General features: G+C 38.0%; 1 protein-coding gene across 2 annotated transcripts in view; it reads left to right on the forward strand.

Moving 5' to 3' along the window:
- tyw1 (tRNA-yW synthesizing protein 1 homolog (S. cerevisiae)) overlaps positions 1-25,264 on the forward strand; it is a 73,705-nt gene that overhangs the window by 35,625 nt on the left and 12,816 nt on the right. For both annotated transcript variants that reach the window (XR_003692279.1, XM_028574525.1), the window contains exons 13-14: positions 2,280-2,415; positions 7,643-7,753. Coding sequence is in view for 1 of the 2 variants with exons in the window: in XM_028574525.1 (XP_028430326.1) it covers positions 2,280-2,415; positions 7,643-7,753 (247 nt within the window). In the remaining variant the exon portion in view is untranslated. The remainder of the gene's footprint in view (positions 1-2,279; positions 2,416-7,642; positions 7,754-25,264) is intronic.

Here is a 25,264-nt window from a genome sequence, read left to right on the forward strand (position 1 = left end):
CGTTTACCAGCAATTTACTGGTGAAATAAGTCATTGTTATGAATTATTGTTCTTACATTATTAATCAGTCATTTAATTTTGACTATATGGCCTAACCAATAAACAAGCCGTTCTTTAATGTCGCCAACTGTCGTTTTGTGCTCCTTTTTTTATATTTTATATTATATACATTATAAATATATTATATACATTTCTGTTTAGGCACCGTTTAGGCACTGGCACCGTTTTAAAAGTATCGATTTAGCACCGGTATCGGGAAAAAACCCAAACGATACCCAACCCTACACTTGAACTTTCTTTATATTAAAAAAATGTAATTTGCTTGACACAGACAACCTTTTAAAATGGGAGGAATTGTGGTTCTGTTACAAAAATAATATGGAAGTATATTGATGACCAGTGATGTCATCACTTGTAACGCGTTACTCTAATTTGACCACTTTTTTCAGTAATGAGTAATCTAACGCGTTACTATTTCCAAACCAGTAATCAGATTAAAATTACTTATCCAAGTCACTGTGTATTACTATTTTTGTCATTTTCCTTAGTAAAAATATATATTTTTGTTTTCTTCTTGCGTCTCGGGGAGTGAAGTCACGTATGCGACAAGTCATGTTTTCAGCATGTGGACAGTTCACGTGTACCACGCAGCGACACAAACGTAAACGGATGGAGGGAGGAGAGAGATGCACGCTTCTAGCTGGAAATCCAGTCACTATTTAGAGTTTGTGCCAGCTAAAGACGGCAATATTAATGTTCGTTGTACACTCTGTGCTGGTGGTGACAAAGTGCTATCCAGCTACAAAAACACTACGTCAAATTTGAAGTCGCAGCACTGCAGTCAAACTTACACAGCAAGTCCCAGCAGGTGGAGCGAAGCAGAGAGGAGGTCCCCCACCACCCAAACAACAAAAGCTGGACTTCGGTGCAAAACCAGTAAGTGGGGGAGAGTTGAAGAACTTGGTCGGGCAGTAGGCCTATGTTGTAGCGGAAATGCTGTCGTTAAACACGGCTGACTCGCTCTCTTTCGTGCCATAATAAACCAGATCCCTACTACTGGCAATGCTGAGCTGCCTCACAGTAAACCGGTTGTCATTTTTATGTTGAGGCTGTGGGGGTGTTGTCGGCAGCTGCTGAATGTAACTAATAAAGTAACTTGTAATCTAACTCGTTTACTTTTAAAATCAAGTAATCTGTAAAGTAACTAAGTTACTTTTAAAATCAAGTAATCTGTAAAGTAACTAAGTTACTTTTTCAAAGTAACTGTGGCAACACTGTTGATGACAAAAGTTTACATGTCCAAAGGTTTACATTGGTTTATGTCACTCTACATGCCCTTTGACCTAAAAATATCGAGAAGCCACTCTGTCCTTGAAGGTTTTCATCAAGAGAAGGCTGCTGACATAGTTTATATAGGGTTAGGGTTAGGTAGCAGGTTGATGGTGAGGAGCAGTAATCAGCTGTTTTGTTCCTGTCTGCCAGAGCCACCTGGTTGGAGATAAGCTGAGGCAGTTTGTTGGGAGAACTGTTTCTTATATGAAGATTTACCAGAAGTAGAAATAGCAGAATTTCCAGACTTTCTCTCTCCTTGCTCATTTGGCTAATTGGTTGTTTTTGCATCTTTACATAATCGCCTCACTTGCACAGCAACTATTTGTTATTTCCCATCTAAAGACAAATTGTAGGGGGTAGTGCCCTTCTTGTTTTAGTCGTGGGAATCTTTTACACTTTTCTGGTTCCGTTTACTAGTCTGGTACAGATTGTGCCACAAGCTAATGTCTCTCCTTATTTAATATTGATGAGAAGCTCTCCTTTTCACAGCTTCCTCCTCCTCGGCCCTCTCATATTGCCATCATCTGTCTATGCGATAAATTCTTTACTTTTAGCACAGCTACATAGGGTGTTTCATGTTGTTGCATGGATATTATTGAATCAAGATGGAAAAAGAATATACTGAGTGAAGCTGAGCGACAGATCCAAATGTTTGCTATTTTGTCTCCCATTAAAGGAGTACAGTTGTGTGCTTCAGAGCTGACAGAAATACACCCATGTGTTTGGAGAGTATGTAAAGGTTTGATGACACCGAGGGTGGCTAACTTCTTGAATTTTGAATTTTATATAAAATTCTTTTTGTCTTCCTTTTAGTTCTAATGTTTTTACAAATGCTCTCTACGTGTTCTGTTGTTCTTTGTACTACCTTTCTTAGGAGACTCTCTTTCTCTCTCAAAACTGGATCATTGTTATCCTCATTTCTCCTCCATATTTTCTATCATTTCCAGGAGCCTGGTGCCAGTTACCCAGTTGTACGTTAGTGTGGATGCCAGCACCAAAGACAGTCTGAAGAAGATTGACCGACCACTTTTCAAGGACTTCTGGCCCCGCTTCCTGGACAGCCTAAGGGCCCTGGGAGAGAAGGTAAAACTTGGTTTCCTAGTAGTAGTTTGGTTGGCTAGCTCTGTCGTCAAAATCATAATTTATGATGTATAAATAGTATATGGTAACATTGGACTCCTGAAAGCACCTGGATTAAGAGTTTGAAATATGTTGTTCATATATCACTCAAGTTTGCCCGCTTTACATATAAATGTAAACCTGCAGCATTTGTTCTTGTGTCAGGCAGCTGGGCAATTTGGTAAGCGTACAAAAGTCCAGGACTTGATATTTACAAGAAAAGAAAGCTGAGAGTTTGAAAGAACTTTTTTTCTTATCTTTATCCCTGTAAAGCGCTGTACCAGCTAACAACAACATGTTTTATGAATTGCCACTTAAATTGTGTGCAATTAAAGTAGCCTCAACCAACTGTAAACACTGTGATTGTTTTAGAGCCCATGAAGCACTTGTCAGAATAGCTTATTACCTCAAGCTTGATCACATTTTTTAAATTCCCTCGCCTTCGTAATCACAACCATACACATTGCATTGTATGGCGAGTTTTTTTTATTATCTGCAATTAAGTGTGGAACTAATTTTCTACTTGAAGATGTTCCCTGCTTCATTACTTGCATACATTCTATTTTATCAATTTGATGTTGTTTTCCTATTCTTCTTCTTATTTTTATTATCTCACCGTTGTGCCTAAATTATCTTCAGAATCAGCATACCTGAGATTAACAGAAATGCTCAGGCTAGGCTCTGGCTTAGTTTTAGAGGTTGGTTTGTATTTTGTAAGGATGTAAGTTATTTCTGATAACAAAACAAATCTGACTCAAGTCTAAGGATGGGGAGAAATAATTTTCTCTAGGTTTGGGGAATTTGTGACAGGTAATGTTTTATGGGATTAAACCTTTGAAAGGACTTCAACTTTGTCTACTTTTAAACTGTTCTGTCTCACTCTGCCCTGAAAATATACTAAAGCTCCACAACAACTGAAGTGTAAATTGTGTAAATCATTTCTATCTCTGTTAGTGTGTTTCCTAAAAAGCCAACGTGAGGAAAGAATATGGTGCTTGGGTGCATCGGCAAATCGATCTTGAGGAAGCTGTGGGCTGTGAAGTTTCTCAGAGGGACCTGTTTTACACCTCTCTGTAATGGGCCTTCTTCCTCTTGTTCAATGCTTTAGCAAACTATGGACAAATTCATTACCACTCAGCCTGAGGTGTTGGTGACTGCTCAGCTCGAGGCAAATCACTGGCGATGGATCATTGCACTCTGATTGCATCTAGAGCACCATTTTCACCCCATGCCAACGAGCAGATATCAATGTGACATAACTGCAGGGGTGAGCAAAATAATGGGGACATCTTAGAATTGAATAAATCAGTAGCCTTCTGCCATTATAAAGTTAAGATGTTCCATTTCTGTCTGTGGTCATTTTTAAAGTCATTACAGTATCCCCTACTGTAGTCATTATCACATTTTATAGACCCTGAGCTATTTGCATACAGACTCATATAGCCGCCTCAATCTAGACTATAATTACTGTATGATATATAGTGACTTTTTCTTTTTTTTAGATATGATACAGTTAGATATGAAAGGGGAGAGAGAGGGGGAAGACATGCAGGAAAATCGTCACATGTTGGACTCGAACGCTGGACCTTCTGCGTCGAGGAATAAACCTCTACACATGTGCGCCTGCTCTGCCAACCGAGCCAACCCGGCCACACTATAGTGACATTTTTCAATGTTTGAAAAATACAGGGCAAACACCTTTTATAGTGTTTGGCAAGTTCTCTATCTGACCTCTAGGGCTGGGTACCGAATTCAATACTTTTTAGGCACCGACCGAATTGTCTCCTTAGTATCGAGTATCGGAAAATGCCTCGTCATTTAATACCACATTTTAATACCTAGGGAGTAAATCTCGTCCGTGTCAGTGAGCCAATAAGCATGCAGCATGCTTCTACCAATATCTAATAATGATGGGGATTGGCTGTCTAACGTTACACTTAGTAAAGACACGGAGGGAAAACTCTACGTTACACACGGAGAGCAGGGAACAGGGAGCTGAAAAATAAATAAAAAGATTTGTGCCGTAATGTGTAATGTTGTAATTTCTTTTTGTTAAAATGGATTTTATAAAATTGGTAACGAAAAAGTATTGTTCAGGAACCGGTTTTCAAAGTCATGGTATTGGTATCGGTAATGGTATAGAAAAGTTATGAACGATACCCAGCCCTTATTATGACAAACATACATTCAAACAACCAACCTGTGGACATCAGATACATCTAAAGTAAGATGCTGAACTGGCGATTATGGATATGTTAGTATCACAGATTTTCCACCCTCTAAGAGACACAAGTCACAAAGTCCTGCTAGACCACTGACTGACACTTTTGTCTGCTGGCACATTCACTGCATACTCGCTGGAATCTCATTATATCCAAAACTGAATCACAGTTTGACTGTTAACGGATCCATCAATCTTTAGAAGTACTTTTATAATTAGTGTAAATCAAATGTCTAATGATATCAAGGTTTTCTGGCTCAGCATTCTCATAGCGTATGTTAGACACACCCTGCATTACACCAAATGTTAAAACTCTGTGATCATTTGAATAGCAGTTTGGACTCTGATCCTTCAGTTGGACAGTAGCTTATTGTGGCAGCCAGCATGATGTGAGTTCTTACTGTTGCTGTATTATAACTGTATATACTGTAGTATAACTGCAGTGCACAGTTGTGGTGGATTGCGTGGTGTGGTATGACTGAATGGAGATAAATATGAATCAGTCATGATCATGTTAAAGGTATGGTCATATGGTTGGACGTGGTTTGACCCTTTGCATATTCAAGCATTGATGAAATGATATGGAGGGCACTGGATGTGTATACTGCATATTTTATAAATGCTTTAAATATCGTAGCATAAAACTAACCCTGAACAACCCTGTGAGTCAATAGTTTCATGAACAATGGTTTTGTATTACCACTTTAAAACTCAACCCCAAACCAGACATTTGTGCATATAAGCATATATGGTTATTTAGCATTATTAGTATGATTATAATTTGCCCCAGATGGTTGTATGTGTACTTGTGTGTTTACACATGTACATGCCAGTGTGACAATATGGTTTGCCTGTGTGCAACTTCCCATTTTCCAAAAATAAAACACTCTTTCTGTTCCCACCTCTCCCTGTCTTAGCTCTTTCTGTTCCCACCTCTCCCTGTCTCAGCTCCATATTCTTAAGTCAGCGTTTTATGGTGGGCTCTATCTTTAACTTCCCTTACTGCTTATCCCTCTCTGTTCTCCTCCACTTGGCCTCCCTGACAGTGAGCTAGGGGATTGATAGAGTTGTGCCTCAGTGTTGGATTTGGAATAGAGGCCGCTTAAAATACCTCACCTCCCTGCTTCCACTGGCCAATTATCCCCTTCCCTACTAGGCTGAATGGACCTAGTGTTATAGATAACCTTCCAGTGAGAGAGGAAGAAGAGAGTGAAGAAATGTGATTTCTCTTCTCCCATTGTCATTTACTTGTTTCTGTGTAATATACGTTTTCTCATGTCCTCTGTCCTTACCAGTCCCCTTTTTTCATCTCCCCGTCTTTCCCTTTCTGTCTTCCTCTCCATCATATTCTCAATAATCCTCTTTCTCCTGCTATACAGAAACAACAATAGCCCGAATCTACACCATTCAGCTGTGAGCTGGGCTTTTATCAGTAATAATCCAGGGAAAAGTTAACGGAGCACATAAAAGAGTGATGTCCACATCAGGTTTTCTTGACCTTGATTAAAATCATCCAATACATAGTCCAGTCTAAAATATATATATATATATATATATATATATATATATATATATATATATATATATTTTTTTTTTTTTTTTTTTTTACTTATGTTTATTCTTTTCTTAATAAAACAGATGCACATTGTACATTGTTGATAACAGTAAAAAAAAAAAAAAAAAGGTTGATGATACAAACAACATAAAGTAGGCATACATTTAAAATTTCTAATCCTTCCAATTGATTAAAAGTTCATTGAGAAAATATAGCCTAGTGTTCTGTCAGTGTGGACCTATTGTGGAAGCAAGCATGGAATAATTTGAGTAGCCTCTCTTCAACCTCAGAATAATTAAAATCCTAAAGGTCAAATGCAATTATTTTAACTATAAAAACCACACTTCTGACCCGCAGTGCACCTGCTAATTGTTGCGTTCAAATTTGGTTGGTTCTGCTCACATAGCTTGCTTCCACATCCTTATGTGATAGTGCTGGTTGTTCTTTATTTCTTTTGTTCAGTAAACGGATCCCTCCCTGTTCGCTCACTGACAATGCTATGGATTTCAAGTATTGGGAGGTTTGGGACATTTTAACAGCTGGTGTAGCTGGAGTACCGAAGTATATAAGCATTGGAATAATAACTCAAATTTGCAGTTGTTGAAGCATTAGTAAACATGCAACACTTCCTTTAACCGCTCTGTTACTGTATTATTCAGACAGAAAGTGGGTGGTTGACAGGACATCTGTGAGCTGCTGTGTTGCCTGTGGAGGACAGATGTTGGTGACAACAAACTGCCATGGTCATTTATTTAAAAGAGGATAAGTCCAGAAATTTGGGTTTGAATTTAAAATAACTTACCAGCACAACTGCAATAGTGAGAGAAATTGTCTGAGGCAACTAGTGATCTTATACTGACGTGTGCCAGGGGATGGCAACGCATGCTTGTTTTCCCTGATTTGAATGAATAACCCCTTTGTACGTACATATTACATACTATGTATGTATCTATGTATGTACAGTATGAGCTTCAAGCAAGTGTGTTATGAAGTATTTTTCTTTGCTCCAGCAAACATCTAGCTCATGGCAGCACTCACTGTTATAACACCTAATCTAATTCTGGTTTCTAAGTGTGCCCAAGAAACTGTGTGAATTCAGTTGTAAAGATGAGGATTTTTTTTTTTTACTAGAGGTTTGAATTTTCTATGAAATGTGTTGCACAAATGTGTTGTTGGCTCAAAATCTGTCGAGCAATGCCAAGCTGTTGAACACTACTTGCATGTGTTTTTTTGTTTTCATGATATGTAAACAATTTGATTAATCAATAAAGTAAATGTCTTTGTTGTATGTGGTCGTTTAAGAAGGGGAATATGGAAGAAAAAAAATAGGCCTAATACATTAAATATGCAATACACTATTACCACAACTATCTCATGTTTATGCCCTCACTTTTTGACCCTTTTCATCAATCCAGAGACAGAGGACGGTGTATAGACTGACACTGGTAAAGGCCTGGAATGTGGAGGAGATGCAGTCCTACTCAGAGCTCATTGCTTTGGGCCAGCCGGACTTCATTGAGGTCAAGGTAGGGTTGAGCATCATGTACTTTATATCTGCTTGTGTTTTCTGTTTCCCCTCTCAGTTAATGTCTTATTTATCATCAATGTCATTTTTCACGGTGCAATAATTGTCTGCATCCTTACAGCAGATTTCTTTTTCTTTATTTCTCTGTTGGTGTGTCTGTTTTCACATTATTTTTCTGTACTGAGCTTTGATGTGTGTCTGGAGTAAACTCTCTTAATAGCAAAGCCTTTTGCATTATTTTGCACTCATTTGCATTCATCTCATTAATGAGTTTTCTAAAAGCAAATGAGCCAGTGGCACTGGCCACCAGTAACTCTTTTGAGGGAATATCTTAGCACATTATATTTTCTACCGCATACAGTACACATCATCCGCAATCTCTTAAATATACCAAGTTGTAACATTATGTACCGCCCTTGTCTCAGAAATACAGTGTTACTGTATTCCCAGCTGAAAGGAAACAAGTAGAAATAAATGACAATTTAATGGGAAACATTTGTAATTGGTTCAAGAGCCCCAGACATACAAAAGGAAGTAGAATTAGCATCTCCTCCTTCCATCTTCCTCGCTCGTCTCTCTGGCACTCCACCAATGTATACATCAAGGGAACAGGCTGAACAAACAACCTGATGTACATAAACTGAAAGCTGAACTTTCTTCAAGTTATGTATTCTTGCTCATTTTGTGAGTTTGTGACTGTGAGAGGCAGAACTAACTTGATAACCTAGTTGCTTTTCCCCTATCTGATTTGATTTGATTTATTTAATTGTAAGAGAGTGCCTTACACATGATAAAAGGACATCCAATACAATCGAGGATAAAAACACAATAAAGTCCAAGACTTATTTCCTTTGTGGTCATCAACACACATCAGGACAAGACAAGATACTCAATGACATCAAATAAATTAAAACATGACTATTCAGCTTTGTTGCAGCAGAGCCAATGTGGTGCTGGATGTGTGGATCTACTACTAATCTGTGCAAAACACCAACACTGCTGTTGTGCTAACACTCCCTGCAGGATGTATGTAGTCAGAATGTGTGTCCATACAGATGTAAGTGTCATAATTCAATGGAATTGTCGTCTGTGGACCACGCCGACCTTGTCACATTTGGTAGACATGGTATTAATAGTATTGGAAGGGGCACCTGGTGACAGTCTGAGCTATGGTTGCCATAGTGACAACCGAACGGAGACTGTGTTCATTATTCAGTGCATTACATCAAGGTATGATCCCAGTAATAACGGGGGCAGTAGTAGTTACAGCTGGAGCAGCAGCAGTAATAGATCCAGCCATCTCTCTTCTTGCCTGTAAGTGTCCGAATTCTAATTCTAATCTAATTCAGCAAGATTATTTTAGGCTGAGTTTAAAGCTTCCTTTTACTTTATTGTTCTAATAGTCTGATTATTTTTTGCCTTGAGAGTTTGTTACACATTATCATATTAAACATTTGGGGGCTTAATCTCTCTCAAGTCTTTGCAGCACAGTGTATTGGTTATACTCAAACTAACTAACCTGCCATTTCCTTTCCAAGCAAGCTGCATGCCCAATATGACGTATGAAAATAGGGAAACAAGTGCAAAACCGAATGTATCCATGGCAGCACCTGCATAATAAAAGACCTTCTCTCAGCTAGTGATCCACAGCCATTATCAACACAGTTTAAGTTATTGTAAATAACGGTGAGAGGCTTTGACAGTAACTCTCTTATCCTAATCTAAATTGACACTGAAATTGGAAATGACCTGGTTGACCAAAGTACCATAAAGGGGCATTATAGTCACGGATGGCTCAAAAACATCACAAAAGACCCCAGCTACCCCCATCAGGGACTAATTTATCTGCTGCCCTCTGGCAAGAGGTTTCGCAGCATCCGGTGCAGAATGTCCAGATTCTGCAACAGCTTCTTCCCACAAGCCATCAGACTACTGAACTCAAAATAACCCCCCATAATAACGCACTGCAGTGGGCCTCATGTGGACCATGACACTGCATAAACAGTATTTATTTATAAACATACAATAACAGTGTCTATTTTTCTTAACATGCAATAACTGTTTCTATATGCTGCCATTCAATTTGTGCAATAAAAATATGAATGCTGCTTTCAAACTACTTTTTTTATGTCATATTTAAATATAACACTGTAGCATTTGTATTTATTTATTTTTCAAACTTTGTTTTTAGTGAAAATACAGTATTTATGAGCCAATGGAACGATATTTCGTTCATATGTGCACTCTGTATGTACAGTTGAATGACAATAAAAGCTATCTATCTATCTTTATCTATCTACGTGAACAATGTCCATTTGTGACCATTTAAACTCTTCAATTTCTTAAATATTAGCTTAAATTCATCATTTATTAGGTTGTTTTAACATTAAATATTTTTTTATTATATTTCCCATTGGAATGCTTTGTCCAGTGGTGCTTTGTTTACGTCATGTCATTGTATTTTCACCTCACACATGCGTTTCTTCAGCTTATTTGCCAGTTCATGTGTTGCATTAAATAGGTTCTCCAAAAATGCTAAAATCTCATTTAAGCACCTGTATGTGTACTTCCTATCTGAAAAATAATAAGCAGTGTTGCTTCTCTGCCTGGTGTGACTGCTGCATTATCATTTCATTATTTGTATCTAATCTATGCCACAGCTGTCATCGTGCTGTAGTGTGATTTGTTTGTGGCGGTGTCCAACATGTTTTTCTTAGTGATGAGCTTGTATAAATGGGCTGTGGACATTAAGGGACTCAGCAGTGCATTTTTTTTACATACTGTAGCTGCTACGTCTGTTGATATGTGGACTTTCCTTTATTCTTTTTAAAGCGCTTTGTAACCCGTTGTTTGGGTGCTGTTCTTTATTATTGCATGTAGTACACTTTCCTTCCCCCTTTTAGTTTATTTTGCCTTTGAGCATAAAACACTGCACTCATGGGGAAATAGTCAAACTAAGAACTTTTGTTCTTTGTTTTGATGATGTAGTCTTCCTCCTCACAGAAAAAAAACTGTACCTGAATTTGCTGTTTGGTGCAGTTTATCCTCTGTTCCTTTTAAACAGTGCCTAGACTCTATAAAAATCAGGACAGCACAAATAATTTTCTCTATCTCAGATAGCAGAGACAAGAAAGAGCCCTGACCTTTGAAGTCAACTAAAGTTAAGATTCAGATGTATTCTATTTTCATTCCACTGCAGGGATGAAAGCTAATTGGTTTGAACAGTTTGGTTTGGTTTAATCTGCTCATTTGTCAGGGCTCATCCTGCCTCCCCCCACACACATGAATACACACACCGAGACACGCCTCATCCATTCCCTCATGTGTCCAATTACATGTGTCGCTCATCCTAAACGTCTGGCTATAAAGGCAAAAGAACAGGTGAAAGGTTTCCCACAGACAAAGTTAGCATTCATGAAGCACCTATTTCCACATGGAGCCACCACATGATGGGAATACCTCCCCAAATCTTTTTATTCATAATCCAGAGCACATCTCATTTCTGCACTAGGGTTCCATCAATGGCCAGTCTCCACTGCTCCCAGCTATTGCAGTTATTACTTTCTTTAACCTTAATTGTTTTCCAGGCTAGGTTTACTGAGCTGAATGGTCTTTTTCAGCCGCCTGCTGTCTTGTAGCAAAGAGGAGTATTTCGGTGTTAAGTGTCTTACTCAAAGACACCTTAACCGAGAGTAACAAGGGTGAGCAGTAGAGTAAAAATGCTACATCAGTGTACATTTTCTTATCTCAGGTACAGATCAGTGACAAATTAGGGCTGGGCAATATATCAATATTATATCGATATCGTGATATGAGACTAGATATCGTCTTAGATTGTGGATATTGTAATATCGTAATATGGCATAAGTGTTGACTTTTCCTGGTTTTAAAGGCTGCATTACAGTATTACAATTTATGTCATTTTCCTAATAGACTGTTGTAACTATTCTATTATTTGCCTAGTCAACACTACAATATCGTTGCGGTATCGATATCGAGGTATTTGGTCCAAAATATTTTGATATTTGGAAGCCATTCTTCATTTGGTGTTTTGATTATTGTGATGGAGAACTCTGTCTAACACAGCAGTCCAAAATGTTCGATAGGAGTTCAGTCAGATTGAGATCTGGTGATTGTGACGATCATAGTGTATCTATCTTCATGTTCAGACTCCTCAAACCATTCCCTTGTGCCAGGTATGAAAGCGTTTGCATTTATTATGCATCTCCACTTATTTATATTTTCAACTTTTTCCTGATCACCCATCTGTATACTAGTACAATCTTATATGTTAGACCATAGTTAATTACCTATGTTCTTTGGCCCCTTTAGGGCATAAGGCATCAATAATTTCCCTCAAACTATCACAGTCTTTAGCAACTAGTTGTGCCTGCTGGCCCACACACTAAAATTAAAGTAAATTAAGACTAGAAATGCGTGTATTTTGCTGTCTCGATGCACATCCTTTACATCTGCATCTGAAATGCCATCATCTCCTTTGTTGTTGCAACTTTGTGCTGCTGGTGCAGAAATAAGAGTCCACCACACACACCAGAATCACTTATGATCCAACTTATTTTGTTGAAAAGGTGCAGGATAGTAGAAAGTAATACTGTTGTCAAGTCAATTTTATTTGTATAGCACATTTAAACGAACAACCGTTGACCCAAAGTGCTTTACAGGTAGAGCAGGGAAGGCAGAAACAGTATGCCTTAAATATACATAATCAATTGTGCAAGGTACCATGAATATAGTTAAATAAATGAAGAATTAAATAATGTAACATAGAATAAAACAACAATGGAATGTTTGTAAATACAAAAAGATAAGAAAAAGTTGAGTTCAGTTCATAGCTCTGAATCTTAAAAAAAAAAAAAAAAAAAAAAAAAGCAAGAGAGTAAAAATGTGTCTTCAGATTTGATTTAAAACGAGCAATTGTATTACATGATTTGATATGTGGGTGGGAGAGAATTCCAGAGTTTGGGGGCTACTACAGAGAAGGCTCGGTCCCCTCTGGTTTTTAGGCGTGTCCGGGGGATGACGAGGAGTTGTTGGGTTGTGGACCTGAGTGCCCTGGTGGCAGAGTAAGTAGACAGGAGATCAGAAATATACGGAGGGGCTCGGCCATGGAGTGCTTTAAAAGCAAAAAGTAAAACTTTAAAATCGATTCTGAATTTTACTGGCAACCAATGAAGCTCTGCTAAAACGGGAGTTATGTGGTCATATTTTTTTGGTGCCAGTGAGGAATCTAGCAGCATCATTCTGGATTAATTGGAGTCTGTTTAAATTATATTGGGTTAGGCCTGTGTATAATGAGTTGCATGAGTCTAAACGTGAAGTAATAAAAGCATGAATGATTGTCTTGAGATTGTTCTTAGATAAAAAGTATTTCAGCTTAGCTACTGTTCTAAGCTGTTAAAAACTACCTTTAACAACCGAGCTGACTTGTTTATTAAAATTAAGAGAGTTGTCAAAGAGAACTCCTAGGTTTCTGACCTGACACTGTAAATTTGATGACCACTGGCCAAGGGTGTTGTTTAGGTTTTTTATAGAGGTGGGGGATCCAAATAAAATCATCGGTTTTCTTTTCATTCAACTGGAGGAAGTTTGCTGCCATCCAGGATTTAATTGTAGTCTTGAGCAGCCTATTGATAAAACTGTTCACACTAGACACTTGAGCACTATCTGCAGATTATCAGTTAGCCAACATTGCAGCACTCTTAACAGAAAATGCAGACAATGGAAGATAAAACACACTCACCACAAGCTAGTGAAGCCAACTTGAGCTCACAGTTCACACTGATAAAACATTTAAAAACAAATCAGGATGGAGTTTTCTTCATTTTTAATAATTTTAATTAATTGGTGAAGATTTAGACCTGCATGGTACAAGGAACAAGTACTGTAGGTTTTTCTGTAGATGTTAATCATAAAAGTTAATCATTGTTTTTGCACTTACTTGAATAACGAAATAAATCTGACACATTTATCCTATGATTACAAATCCTTATGTATTTGTAATGCAGCACCACATCTCAATATATTTAGTGCATTTAAAACAACACATTTGAAGGATTTGTACATTTTTATGACAATAAAAATGCATCCTTCATTTGGCTGATTTCATAACAAAAGTTTGGCAACCGGGTGCACAAACCAGACGCATCACAGTGCAAACAGAGACGGACAGCTTCATTCAAACTAACATCAATATAACTTTTACTATAAAAACACTATAAACTTTAAGCGCTGTCAGAAAACTGCAGCATTATACTGGTTTCCCACTTAAAATAATGAGACGAGGTAGCCGGTGCTGTAATTAGGGGTTCCTGAAGTCGCCAGTCGAAGCATGTGGTTTTTCCCCCCTAACGAAGTGTTTATGGGGAATCTTGCTGTGTTGTGTTGCACCCATGCCCAACTCATCGCCCTGTATCTTTTTCTCTCTGCCTCTTTCAATTCTGTCCATTGTGTTCAAATCTGCTCTTGCACTCAAATTTGTCATGTGTGGTAAATGTCAAGGCAATTTTTTTTGCCATCTGTGCAAAAATGAATTCGACCAGCTGTGTGACAATTAAAGGATCCCCATCTATCTCCTCTCTTCCTTTCCTCCATGCAATACACTAATCGTGTCTACTTACACGGCGTGTTTTATTGCTACCTACTAATCAACAACTTGCTTCAAGGACGTCCTGGCTTCATCATGGGGTTTATGATGTGCCGTTGATGGGTGGGAAAAAAAAACACACACTTCTGAATCTAATTTGTCCCCTGAGACTTGGCTGGCTTTTCTATTAAAGATTTCTTGTAGGAGTGTGTATTGATCCACCACTACATGGCATTTCATTATATCCGAGAGAGCCCAACACTAACAAGACAGCGGGGAGTATTGGATTGGACAGATAATCAGAGACACCATCAAATGTGGCTGTGTGATGAGCACGCACAGACTTTACACAGGAACTGAGATGGTAATATATTAAGCTCTACTCACATGTTCTACTTTGTTCATCCACTGCTTCCTTTCATCACACAAAGAGAGCACAAGAGCAGAACATCATCAATTCTTGACATTTGTTTTTATGCTCTGGAGAAAAAGAAGATGGATACCAAGCATATACACATCAAAAACAACTCTATGAACTTCATATAGACACCTCTGTTGTCGACCAATAGATTCAACAACAATTATGATAATCGACTAATTACAAATTCATCAGTGCTGAACATTCTTAGCCTCGTGAGACCATCCTGATCTGACTCACAGATCAGTCTGGCATCTCGAGATAGAGAAAATTTGGAGCCGTTCACCAAACGACAAATCGCCGTTGGTTTTGAGGCGGGTTTAGGTGTGACGCAACGAGAAGCGACTGTTCAGTCTAAACAACGTGGCAGTTTTCACGGATGAGATGAGCGTAGCTATCGTGCAAGTTTTATCCAAATTAGAAAGTATTCCTTCATTGAAAAAAGAGAAAAAAACGGCACTGGGGGCTTTGCTCTGAGGAAAAGATGTTTTTGCTATTCTCCCGACTGGTTTTGGCAAGAGTTTGATCTGATTGGTTGATTTGGCCCGTCTATCACCAACATAGGTGGTGATAGACAGATGGTTTATCCAATCAGCTAACCAGTATTTTCGCCCCTTCCCAAAAGTTCTCCAACGGAAAGTTCCCAGATGGATATGCCGAGCAAATGCAAAGCGATCCATCTGGCAGAGTCAGGTTAGAACATTCTCTGGTTCCATCTTCAAATTTGCTGCCTCCTTGTTTTCACATCATCGTAAAAGGGAATGTCTCTGGGGTTTGACTTGGTTAGACCAAACCAATTTGGCAACTTAACATTTTCCCTATTTTCCGACATTCCATAGACTAAACGATTAGTCTTAAAAATAATTAACATATCATCACATTAACAACATTACTTTCAGCACTTCTCCCTCACATATTATCAGTTGGTCGTGGTTGTGGCAATGTATTTCATTTTTATATTTCATACCCCCCTTTGATCTGCCATTTCTGAAGCCCTGGTCTACAGTTGGTAATGATTCATTTCCCCAACTTTATAAAGTGTTTCACTTCCTCAAAGTCTGACCTTCAGACGAGTGAAAATCGCAGAAAAAAACTCCTCTAATCCGAACAATCAATTATTGAACCAGTCTCACTGGCAACAGGTAAAAGGTCACTGTCAAGGTGAACTCTCCCTCTCTTTTCTCATCTCTCTCTTGTCTTTCATCTCTAAATTACCTCCTCTGTCTCTCTCTTATCTCTCTTCGCCCCTGCTTCCCTTCCTCCTGCCTATGAGCAATATACCGTACTCCACAGAACAGATGAACCCCTCTGGCTGCTGAGCTTTGGGCAAGTTATCGACTGCAGCATCCTGAGCTCAGTAATTAGTGCGTCCCAGGATGGACTGGTGGCAGGATGATGGAGGGAGTTGCTCTATCCTATCACCAGCTCTCAAATTAGCCCTGACTGATGGGAGTCCAGGCCATTAGCATCAGGGGTCCGTTTCAGAAACTAGGTTTAGTGAAAACTCTGAGTTTGTTAACCCTGAGATGAGGGGAAACTCTGGGTTTTCTGTTTCAGAAGAGAGGGGTAACTCCAGCCCGTTTCAGAAAGAGAGGCAACTTAACCTTTTAGTCAGTTACTATGGTAATTGAGCTTGTGAACCTAACCTGGTCGGAAGCAGGTTTGCTTCAATAGACCTAGAGTTTCTCTGTCTCCTCCCTCTGTCACAGCGCGCTTTTATTTCCTCATTCATTCATTCTGTATCAGGCGCATTTTAGTGCAGTTCATCTGCATGAATAAAAAACGCATTGGTTTATGGCAGATTATAAAATGTTTTTTTCTCAAACATTGCATGTTCTTTTGTCAACTATCCCGTTGATGAAAAAGCTGTATTACTTCACAGAGAGTTTACGTCAGGAAATGATATTGAGTCCCAACTAGATGTATTTTCATATCCACATAACGGATTTGAGAGGTATTTTCTTCACAGTCGATCAGATATATACCTTATCTGTCCTCATATCACTAACATCCACCATCGTGGACATGCTTTTACCAGCAGATTCTTTGGTCGCATTATGTTTTCTTAACAACATTGGTGATGTGGATCGTATTAGTAAAGCCACTGTATGCAGAGCCGTCAGAAGAGTGAGACTCGCTCTGAAATGTGTTTAAACGTTTTTTGTAGTGTTCCGTGGACACAAACCAGTGAGAGCCATTAAAATCAATTAAATGATTATAAATTATATTTCTGTTAATGATCATGGTGCTGCAGGCTCAGAATGGGATTAGTTTACTTTTTCGCCCGCAGGATTGCACCTAAATGAAATTATAGGTGTAATACCATTCCAGTTTTCACCAGTAATATTATAGGTTACCTGTGATTAAATATTAAATGATTACACTGTTAATCCTTACACATTGACTCGAGCAGCAATTTTCTCCACACCAATTCTCGCTATTTTACAGCGGTCGCTGTGTTGCTTTTCTTTGACGAAATACATGTTCAAACTCGCTGTATGTGCGCATGAGTATTTCCGCCGACCAGTTTGTTTGTGGTTGTTACCATGGTGAATCGTAGTATCATGGCTCCATTCATGCTGCCTTTTTATTGTGGTGGTGCACGCGCTTAGCTCTGAGTCAACCTACTCTGAGTTGATTCCAACTCAAATCAGCTGTTCTGGGACCGAAAACTCAGTTTCCCATCTCAAGGTAAATCAACTCCGAGATCAAGGTTAGACTCAGAGTTTCTTAAACCTCCTTCCTGAAACGGAAACGTTTTAATAGTAATAATAATTTGGACTTTGCTATATTTTGTATAGATTTATATACAGTATACTATATAATGAGAGTAACCAAGTGCTAACCATGATTGGACACGTTAAACAATACACTTGGCAACTTGAAAAAGGCACAGTTATAAAAATGGACCTCAGATAGGTAAGTATTCAAGCTTTTTAGAATACAATTTTGGATTATTCCAGATGCAAATTCACTGACGTCTTTGGTCTTTAGGGACTCGTTTTGTGAGACAGGTAGGATATTACGGACATACACTACCGGTCAAAAGTTTGGGGTCACTTAGAAATTTCCATTCCACTCCATTCCAGACACAATACCTGCTGAGATCAGTTGTATTGTTTTTTTTAACCAGGGCAGCAGTTTTCAGATTACATTATTTGCTTACATAATTGCAAAAGGGTTCTCGACTGTTGTAGACAGAAGTGGCTGAAGAAACACTTGAAATTCATGCTTTTTGGTCTAAACGTCATACCCAAATTAAAAGTGGTACAGCTCCCATATACTTTGACACTCAGGGGTGTGCCTGATATCATTGGAAAGGTGATTGATGTGGGTTTGTTTGTGTATTTGAGAAGTGTTGTATTTTGTAGTTTTTTGGCTTGTTTATTTGCACTTTTCAAATAGAAATAAAAAAACGCACAGACATATTTGTAGAAAAGAATTCATATAAAATCCATTTTTGAGTCTTTTAGCTTCTGAATTTTTTTCTGTAGTAAGCTGAGACGTGGCTAATGCTGTGTTGTCTGTCACCTGTCAGATGTGTTTACAGCAGTGTATTTTAATAATTTTACAGATTTATAACTTGGACAGAAATAAAAAATCTCCATTCTAGCCTCTGTAACTCTGTGTCAGTAAGGCCTAGAATCGCCCTGACACTTGTAACAAAAACTTGAGAATGTTTCCTTTCCAATGATATCAGGCACATCCCTGAGTGTCAAAGTATATGGGAGCTGTACCACTTTTAATTTGAGTATGACGTTTAGACCAAAAAACATGAATTTCAAGCATTTCTTCAGCCACTTCTTTCTACAACAGTTGAGAACCCTTTAGCAATTATGTAAGCACATAATGTAATCTGAAAACTGCTGTTCTGATTAAAAAAACAATACAACTGATCTCAGCTGGTATTCTGTCTGGAATGGAGTGGAATGGAAATTTCTAAGTGACCCCAAACTTTTGACCGGTAGTGTATAAGCTCAGTAATTAAAGTAGAAGGGGGACAAAAGTTGTTTGTAAAGTAAGACTTTGAAAACAATTCCAAAATCCCCTCGAAGCTATTGCAGGAATGAATGCACAATTGGAGGATATGTGATATTTCTTTTATTTCTTTTACTGTCTGCTGGGTTTTAATTTAGCGATGATTAAGTTAAAGATGAAAGCAAGCGTTATGCCCATGGCCAGAAAACATCGCAAAAATAAAAGCAGTGTTTACGATACTTATGTTCTACTTGGGCAACCCGCCCAGATAGATAAAATTTGATTTTTTTTATAGTGCACACAGACCAGTGACCTCCAGCCCCTCCCCTTGTGGGAAGTTGCGTGGCGCATGCATGTCAAAGCGTCAACAATTCACTTCAGACTCAGGGTCAGGCTTACGTTAGTAGTAGCACGCTGCTTGTGGCTTCCTGTGCCGAGCACCGAGCCTTCAGTTCTCGTTCTCTCCGTGCCCGTATTTATTAACTGTAACGTTACTTATGCACTCGACCAAATTGCACCAGGCATTTCATTAAGTTTGCTGTAAAAGTTTCAAACTACAATCCAGAGTTTGAATTTGAATGACAGAAATCTGTTCAGATGAGATCTTTATGAGTGCAACACGGACATTGACAAAACAGTGTGTGAGGTGTTTTCTTGGCATTGGAACCATTTGCTGTTGAGTGGATTTTTCCCTCCTATCTCTAATAGACAGATCGGTGACAAATAAAAGTAAAAACCAACATAAAGTGTCGTAGTAAGGTGTTAGGCCACAATAAAACACCAGAAGAGCGTCAGTGCTCTTTGCCATAAGTTCTTCAAGTATTTGGAACTCTTCCCCCATTTTCGTTTTGGTGATAATGGTCCAGAGTATGTTCCAAAATCTCCCATAGGTGTTTAAGTGGGCTGAGGTCTGTTGACTGCGAAGGCCCGTGATAGCACATCATTTACATTTTCACACTTATTAAACTCTTCCGTGAGCCCTCCCACCCTGTGGATGTAATCATGTTCATCCTGGGAGAGACCTTTCCAATCAGGAATTATAAATCACTCTTTATGTCATCACAACTTTGGATCTGTAAAAATGATGTACTGCCGGACCTTTGTTATTGACCCATTAGTTATAAGTCCATCATCTTATGAGGTGCAACACATTCTACCTGCTCAATTTACTGCCCACCGCCCTATTGTTGTCCAATGTGTGATTTATTATCTCGGTGTTGCATCAATACCACTTACCTGCCACTGGTCCCTCACTCGCCCAGGCAGGAAATGGATTACTAAAAGAGAGGGAGAGAGAAGGGATTGGGCAAGGGCATAAATGTACAGAGATAAATTTGACCAAACACACACAGCTATATGTTGCGCACATGGAGGGGGGCCTTGAGGATCAGCATTCATGATTTCCATTAAAGGCAAAAGATTATTTGTGAACAGGCGAAGGCCTCTTACTTTTTCCCTCCGTCTCTCCCACACCCTCATAACTTCCTCAATGATACATGTCATTCATTCCCTGCATATATCTCAAAGATCTTTTCCCATCTCCTCCTATTGCTCCAACCTCATGACTGGCCCATTCCTGGTGATTTGTACCGAGTCCTGGATAGTTGATCTTTATTCAGCGTGCCTCCAGGCAAGGCTGATAAAACCAAGGTCCCTCATCAATTCGGTCCACCGCCCCTGTCCTGTCTTGCCCCCCAGCAGCATGCTTCCTCTCTCTCTCTCTCTCAACCCCTAAAGATATGGTTCACTTTCTGTTTAAGTTTTCTGGTTGCTGAGAATTTGCAAGCATCCCTACAAGATATATGTGGTCAAATTACTGAAGAAATGGCTCCAGTTCACAACGGGAGGCAGAGATCCCCTATGACTGCTGAGTGGACAGGCTCAAATTGATGTGGATGGCACTCTCAAAATAGCTGGACCAGTGGTAGAAAGAGATGAGTTGGTTAGAATGTTTCTTGTGTAGTTTGCTTGAGAGGAACAACTGAAAGAAGTCTTTCTGTTTCCTAAAGGCGCTGATACACCAAACCGATAATCGGCCGTTAGACTCGAGTCTGTTCGGTGTGTTCCGTTACGTTGTCCGTCCGAGGGGCCGCCGTCCTTCATTTTGGCTTTTTATCACCTTATAAAGCTACCTTAACAAAAATAAAAAGGATGAAGGTAGGTAAATGAGACAACTAAAAAATAAAACAAAAAAAATTAAATGTAACATTTGTTGTTTTTTTTAAACCTGTATGGTTTTGATCAATTGAGATTTTCATAATTTAGCACCACTAATGCTAACGAAGATCATTTTACATTTATACTTCATTTTAAATCTTCAAAGATGAAAAACTGCACTGTAAATCATCTCTGTCCGGTTATGATTTTCTCTGTCCAGTAGAAATACAACTACCCGATCATTTAAGCAAAGTTATGCAAATAATTCTGGCTAATGGGGCTTCTATCCTCAGGTAAGATCTCCCGTGCTTCCAAGATGGCAGCATGTCTGTGTGTCTGTTTGTCTGTGAGTGATATTTGTTTGTTCACATGTTGAATTGAATAACACTGCTTTGACTGATTTATATTCAGCATGTTTGCACCAAAGGGATGTGATAGCACAGTGTAACTATGAATTACAAACTAAACGTACTCATGTGTATGACTGTTTATTTGTTTTGTTTATTATTTAGATCCCCATTAGCTACTCCATTAAGCAGCAGCTATTCTTCCTGGGGTCTTAATTTTTACCAAAATATTAACATCAAAGCTGTAAAACAATGAAGACAAATACAGAAGTGCACATAACATCTTCTAAATCATATAACTAAAACACAACATAACATATATACACTAAACATAACAACATAACCATATAACAATATATAAACTCTTACATGTACAAAATATTACCACTCTCTAGGTATAATATAAAATAAAAATCACATTTCCATTGCCGTAGCTCATTATGAAGTCATTATTAAAAACATAATTACAGTTACTCCAAAGTAAATAAATACAGTCTCAGTCTTTTGGAAAAACTGACATTGTGCCTCTCTGAAACCAAAAAAACGGGAGCAAGTTCCATGCCACCATTGCTCTATAACATGATGTTCTTTGAAGTTGATTTGTTCGACAGACGGGTAACAAGAAACGCCCTTCACTTGATTGGCGTGTGGAATGAGTATGAATGTCACTGAAAAAAGTCAATCTTTCATAAATAATTTCTGGTACTTTTGTAATAATTACATTTTTTAAGAATTTAATAAGAGAATAATTAATTCTGCTTCTTACATGAAGCCATGTTAACTGATTGTGCATGTCCCTAATACTTGTTCTAAAAGAACAGTTAAGGACAAGCCGAGAAGCTTTATTTTGTGCAATCTGTAATCTGTTTAAATTATTCTCTGTAGTTGCAGCCCAGATAATGGAACAATAGTCCAGATGACACAAAACTATTGATTCCACCAGAATTTTCCATATGCAAATCGGTATGCATTTCCTGCAATGGCGAACTACAGCCATACTCCTGCCCATTTTATTAAATATTAGTTTTATCTGAGCGTTCCATGTCAACCTGCTGTCCACAATCACGCCGAGCAATTTAGCCTCAGCCACTTGTTCAATGATCAAACCACCAACTGACAAGTTCAGAGCAGGGGAATCTTTTAAAAGATGATTAGATCCCAACATCATACATTTACTCTTGTCAATATTAACAATTAACTTATTTTCTCTGTTCCACTTTTCAATTAATTTTAGTTCATTATTTAATACAGTATTAAGTCTGGTAGAGTTATGATCAGACACAAAAATAGTCAAGTCATCTGCATAAAGGGCAATACTGGCACACCCCAAAATAAAAGACAAATCATTAATGAAAATAGAAAATAACAGTGGTCCAAGACAACTCCCTTGAGGCACCCCACAACGCAGAACCTTTGTCTCAGAATAACTACCATTAAACAGTACATTAAACTCCCTATTAGTAAGATAACTATAGATCCATTGGATTGCACACTTTTCAAAACCATAACAACTTATTTTTTTCAATAATAGATCATAATCAATTAAATCAAATGCTGCACTTAGATCTAACATTACCATACCAACTAATTTTCTATCGTCAATTTCATGCAACCAATCATCAGTCATCTGAACTAAGGCTGTCGTTGTCGAGTGCCCTTTCTTATAAGCATGTTGATACAGTGAATTTAACCCATTTTTAGAGAAATACAAATTAATTTGCTCATAAACAATTTTCTCCGTGATCTTACTCAAAATTGGCAGAATACTTATAGGTCTGCTATTTTTCCCAGAAAAATGTTCCCTTTTGTTTTTAGGAAGAGAAAAACACATTTTTCTAAACTTAAATTAATAATATAACATAGGCATAGTAATCACATCAGCAACCATCTTTAATAACTTACATCCAGTTCATCAATACCAGGAGGTTTATCTTTCATTAACTTTAATATGTTTTCTACTATGTATTACTTTGTCAAATTTAAATGTACATGATTTATTAAACATAATTGTATCTTTAATTGTCTTAAAAGATAAATCAGGGTATTCCTGTGAAATCATCTCTTTTTGTAAATTCTGAACTTTCTTTGTAAAATAATCTCCTAATTAATTAGCTATATCAGCAGGTTTAGTCAAAAAAGTATCACCTACATCTAAAAATGTTGGTACAGATCTATCTCCCCACCCTGTTAATTGATTTAACGTATTCCATAATTTATTCCTGTTTGATTTTACTTCCTCAAATTTATATTCATAATAGTTCTTCTTTTTTGTTCTGTTTAACTTTGTAACAAAATTTCTAAATTGCTTGTACCTTTCCCATAATCCATTATCTCCTGATAAGCTTGCCTCTAACTTTAATTTATGTCTTTTCCTCATATATTCTTTAAGTTCAGCATCTAACCATGGAGAACCAATACTTCGTACTGTCATTCGTCTTAATGGGGCATGTTTGTCAACAATTGGCATTAATAAATTTGTAAAAACCTCCAAAGCTAGATCAGGATCCGCTTCCCTTAATACTTGTGACCAGTCTAATATCAGCACAATAACTAGCCTCATTGAAGTTTTTAAAAATCCGTTTAATTATTATCTTCTGACCTGGTTTGAGGGTTTTGGTTTTTCTGTTTTTGTCCCATCAGCATTATAAAAAATTCTTGTTGGTTTTTTGACCACTTGTGACAAATTGCAAGTATCGGCTATAGACTGCAACTTATTTTTCAATGAGCAATTATTCAATCTCCAATCAATATTTAGGTCACCTAAAAAATAAATCTCCATATCTAAATCACAGACTATATCCAACATGTAACAGATTTGATCTAAACAGACTATTGGTGCATTGGGAGGCCTATAGCAGCAACCAACTAGAATAGGTTTTAAGTGTGGCAACTGCACTTCCAACCACAATGCTTCAACCCCAATACAACCAAGGTCTTGTCTGGTCTTTACTGGTAATTGATCCTGAACATAAAAAGCCACTCCTCCTCCATTTATATTTCTGTCACATCTATATAATAGGTATCCATTTACATGCAAAAGGAAGTCCTCTATAGTTGCATCTAAATGCGTTTCAGATATTGCCAAAATATGCAAATTATTATTTTCCAGAATCCCAGTAATATCCTGTATCTTATTTCTCAAACTACAAATATTCAAATGAGCTATTTTTAACCCTTTATTTGAGAGTATTTTATCTATCACCATTCTTTATTTTACACAAGTAGTAACTTCTAATTAAACATAGTAAAGAGCTATCTAATGAACAAAAAACACACAAAAACACACATACACCCACATTCACCCAGATGCACCCCCTATTGCCAACATTTGTCAACAACAACTAATAAGATGTTACACCAACTCAGACAAACCTACTATTATACACATAACTTCTGAGGTCATAAAAACATAAATCATAAGTCATAAATCAAGCCAACCAGTCTCACTATTACCATAAACACTGATATAATTTAAACCGAGAAACTGAGAGCATATACATTGTAATTAAAACTTCAAAATCAGACTTCAATATGTCTAACTAGGCTACATGCAAAAAGTCAATACCTGTGCTTGACCCTCAGTTTTCATTCGTACTTTGCATCTTCGGTTCAACCACAGTCTTGTAGAATGTCTCTGCAGCTAGATGGTCAGTAAACTTAATGGTCTCTTCATTAAAAGTCAAAATCAAAATAGCTGGATGAATGATCCCGTGTTTCACTCATGCGCTCCACAACTTGTTTCTCACCTCACGGAAACGCGCCCTAGCCTTAGCCTTCTCCGCAGTGAAGTCAGGAGAAATGCGCAGCTTCATTCCACGAATCTCAAACAGCTTTTCTGTCTTGGCTAAACGTAGAATCTCATCTCTTGTATCCAACCTGTGCATCCTTGCAATCATTGCACGCTGACCAGATTTAGCCACAGGTCCAACATGGTGAGCATTTTCCACTTCAGGTGCGCGATGGAGTTTATCCTTGAACAGATCAGTAAGCAAAGCGGACACAAACCTT

Source organism: Perca flavescens, chromosome 3 (genome assembly GCF_004354835.1).
Source record: "Perca flavescens isolate YP-PL-M2 chromosome 3, PFLA_1.0, whole genome shotgun sequence".
NCBI lineage: Eukaryota > Metazoa > Chordata > Actinopteri > Perciformes > Percidae > Perca > Perca flavescens.